General features: G+C 41.9%; 1 protein-coding gene across 1 annotated transcript; it reads left to right on the top strand.

Annotated features, from left to right (window-relative positions):
- On the top strand, positions 1 to 765 carry LOC133778940 (uncharacterized). Its single transcript, XM_062218951.1, has one exon. The coding sequence runs from the start codon at positions 1 to 3 to the stop codon at positions 763 to 765; it is 765 nt and encodes a 254-aa protein (XP_062074935.1).
- The last annotated feature ends 3,360 nt before the right edge of the window (positions 766 to 4,125 follow it).

Genomic DNA, 4,125 nt, shown 5'->3' on the forward strand with positions numbered 1-4,125 from the left:
ATGGTATGTGTTGTTTTAGGTGCTAATCCTCCTTTAGCTGTGTTTGAAGGTTTCATTAATCGTCTTTGGGGTAAGCTGGGGATAGAGAGAATTGCTCGTATGAATGCAGGTAACACTCTAGTTAAATTTCGGGATGAAGCAACTCGAGATATGGTGTTGGAATCTGGTGTGGTTCATTTTGACAAGAAACCGGTTTTACTGAGGCCTTGGTCGACATATCTTGATAAGATGAGATTGGTGAAATCTGTACCTGTTTGGATAAGATTTTCAGACTTGGGTCTTCAATATTGGGGTCTTAAAAGCTTGAGAGCTCTGGTTAGCACTATTGGTAAGCCTATGATGATGGATAAGGTGACTAAGGAGAAGTCAATGGTGAAATTTGCTAGAGTCCTTGTAGATGTTGAGATTTCAGATCAGGTTCCTCAATGCATAAATTTTATCAATGAACGTGGTCAATTGATGGAACAAGCTATAGAACATGAATGGCTCCCTACCCACTGCTCGTGTTGTAAAAATTTAGGCCATACAGCAACAAGTTGTAAATACACTCAGAAGGTAGTTTGGAAACCAAAACAGATAGTTGTTGGTCCTAATAATGGGAAGCCAGAGGGATCTACTGAACGGGGTGAGATAGGAGCTAAGGCTGGTTTAAAGGAACAACCTAATCTAGTTGCTAGTATGGCAGTGCAGAAGGATAGCAAGGGAGAGCAGCAAACTAATTTGGGTGATAGGCAGTGTAATGCCCGAATTCTCCGATGTGTTTAACAGCGGGAATAGTAGGGCGGGAGGGCCATACTTGCTTAATTGTGTTATTAATTGATAAAATGCATGTATATGTTGATTATATTATAATATGATGTGAAATGCATGCATGTGAGTCCATATTTTTACTTACAGGGGTGTGATGGTAATTTGGCCCGTTGAGGGTAAACTGGTTATTTGGATGCATGTTGGTGATGTATTGTTAAGGCCACATTATAATGTGGATTTGCTCGAGCTAGTCGACATGAGACAATCGTAGAATATTGATTAGCGGTTTAGCCACAACAGGTTTAAGTGTCGGGACTTGGATTGAGTCTCGGGGTGATTTTGGTGGTTATAGCGTTACCGGGAGATAAAGGGTAACGAGTTGTGAATTATTGGTGTTTGAGATTATTGAGAATAGCGGGAATTGAAGGGCGTTAATTATGATTAACGAGTTAGGAGGGAAGTACCAAATATGCCCTTGGGAGCCTTTAGAAAGTGTTAATTGACCTAGGGGTAAAATGGACATTTCACCCCTAGGATAGATATAACTCTTGATGGCTGAAGAAAGTAGTGGAAAAACAGAGTATGCAAAAGAGTTCTCCCGTACCTTCTTCTCTTCACCTTTCTTTGTGGTTTTTGAACCAATTTTGAGGATTCAAGCTTGGGAAGCAAGCCTTGGGAGTTTGGGAGTGTGTTCCACCATTGAAGACCATCATAAGCCGAGCTTTGGGTAAGTTTCCAACCATAGTTTTCTCTGGTTTGCCTTGTTCTGGTTTCTATTTTGCAGCTGAGATTTCTAGGGTGAATTCATGGTTTTGTTGGGAGTTTTGGCTAGGGTTCCCATGCTTGTGATGTTTGGGGTGTGTTGGGATGGTTTTTGGGTTCATTTGGCATCAAGAATAGGATTTGGAAGCTTGGAAATCGAGTTAGAATCGAAGGAGTTGAAGAAGGTCGGTTCAAGGGAGATTGGGGCTGGAGGTAGCGCTACAGCGCCCACCTTAGGGCGCTATAGCGCTCCTCAGGAGGCTTTCTGGCACTTGGGTGGTTCTGAGCATAGCGCTGTGGCGCTAGGGGTTGAGCGCTGTAGCGCTACCCTGTTCCTTCTAAGTCCCGTTTTGAGTGTTTTTAAGGGTTTTTGACTTGGGGTTTCAATCCTTAAGGCCCGGGATCGAATCTACTCACCGTGTGGGCATGTTTCGAGGTCCCGAGAGTGGTGCTTAAGTTAAGACCCTATTATTATGGATTCTCAATAATGGAGGTTATAACTGATTGTGATTAGGTAACCGCTAAGGAACTAAAAGATCGATCGTTCTCAGGGGTCGTCTTTATTGTATTTCTCGCTCGAACTTGAGGTAAGAAAACTGCACCCCAAGTGTGACATGCATGGATATTCATGAGACATGTTGGCTGTGTTAATATGGACTTGGATTGAATAAAGAATGTTTAGCATATGTTGCTCACTTGCGCATGGTACTGACTCATTAGTCAGATTTGGCGAAGGTGCTAGTATCAACTGTGAAGCTGTGACTTATTAGTCAGGTTCGGCAGTGGTATTGGGCACTGGTCACATTGCGCTGACTCATTAGTTAGGACGGCCTTAGCGTGTAACGCAAGCCAACAAAGATTGGATCTAATCGACTATCAGCATTGAATGGCTCAAAGAGCATTAATGCCAGACCGACCCCGAGGGTCGATGAATGAAATAAGCGCTTGGAGGCTAGTGGCTTACCTAGCAGCCACTCTCCCACCTGAAACAGTGACATGCTTGACAGTCACTCAGTATGGTTTACCAGAACCTGTTGAAGGCTAGTGGCTTATCTAGCAGCCACTCTTCCACTTGAATTAGTGACTTGCTTGTCAGTCGCTCAGTATGGTTTATCGGAACCTCATGTGATGTTCACTCTTTTGTTTGAAAGCTTTATGCTCAGTGTGATTATAATGATAATCATTTGATAATGTTTATGAAAAGTGTTATGTTTTCTTGCTGGGCTTTGGCTCATGGGTGCTATGTGGTGCAGGTAAAGGGAAAGAAAAGCTCACCTAGCCTTGAGTGGAGAGCTGATGTGGTGATGTGTACATATGCGGCTGCTTGACCACCACGGCCAAGGAGTTCTCAGAGGAACTAGGGGGTTTACCCTATTTTTGCCGCTTAGGTCGGCGGGATTGTGAATTTTAAACAGTAGTGACCATTTTGTATTGAGAACAACTTGTAAACGTTTTGTTTAGCTCTGCAGAGCAGTTTGTAATGAAATCTTCCATTTCCTTTTTATCGGTTTTACACCTTAACCTGTTAATTACACTTAGAGCACGTTTTTTGACCAAAGGACTCGGGTAACGAGTCAAATTTCCGGTCCACCGTTCACCGTAACTGTTCTGGGGCAACCAGGGCGTTACAGGCAGGGTAGGGAATTACCTCAGGAAAATACATATAAGGAGATAAGTTCTTCCATAATAGGATAGGTGCAACATTGGTCTACCCCTAAAAAAGTGGGAGGTTCAAAGAAAATTCTTCCAACAGCCATGACATTGAAAGTAAACAAATACAGTATATTACAGGAGAAACAGGCAGAGAAGTCTCAGAGGTGTAATTCAGAGAATCCGAAATCAAATGGAAGGGTGTAATATACTTTGTTGGAATATAAGGGGTTTGAATAGTAGGAATAAGAAAAGGTCCTTGTTGGAGTTTTGTTATGTAAATAAAATAGGTATGAGGGCTTTTATTAAAACTAAACTGAAAGGGAATAAGGTAGAGGAGATGATGAGCAATGCTTTTTTGGGTTGGAATTGGTATAGTAGTATAGTTTAGAAAGAGGATATAGTTTCTGTTACAGTTACTCAGACAATAGACCAACTTATAAACTGTGAGGTAAAGATCAAGGGAATTTTTCTTGTCTTTTGTTTATGGCAGGAACACGGTGGAGGAGAAGAAGGGCCTTTGGTCTCATTTAGCTGTTTCTCAGCAGTCTGATCTTCCTTGGTTGGTGGTAGGGGATTTCAATGCAGTGTTTGATTTTGATGACCGCATTGGGGGTAGACCGATTACTTATTTGGAAGTGGAAGATAGTATTCTTTGGAGGGCTAATGCTATGTTGGCCGAATTACAGTTGAATGGCTCTCACTTCACCTAGTCTAACAAGAAAAATGAGGGATCAAGAATTTTCTCTAAATTGGAAAGATGTTTTATCAATGAAAAGTGGATAGATGCCTTACCCGATTCTGAAGTTCGAATTAATTGGGACACTATTTGTTATCACTGTTATTGCATTATCAAAACTGTCCATTTTCAGGTTTCAGGGATCAGACCCTTAAGGTTTTTCAATATGTGGGCTAATCATAAGGATTTCCGGAGTGAAGTTCTTAGTCTTTGGGCTAAACCGA

This window comes from Humulus lupulus, chromosome 5, assembly GCF_963169125.1.
Source record: "Humulus lupulus chromosome 5, drHumLupu1.1, whole genome shotgun sequence".
Classification (NCBI taxonomy): domain Eukaryota; kingdom Viridiplantae; phylum Streptophyta; class Magnoliopsida; order Rosales; family Cannabaceae; genus Humulus; species Humulus lupulus.

Excerpts from the sequence above, each read along its gene's own strand:
- LOC133778940 (XM_062218951.1), top strand. The coding sequence starts at position 1 with ATGGTATGTGTTGTTTTAGGTGCTAATCCTCCTTTAGCTGTGTTTGAA.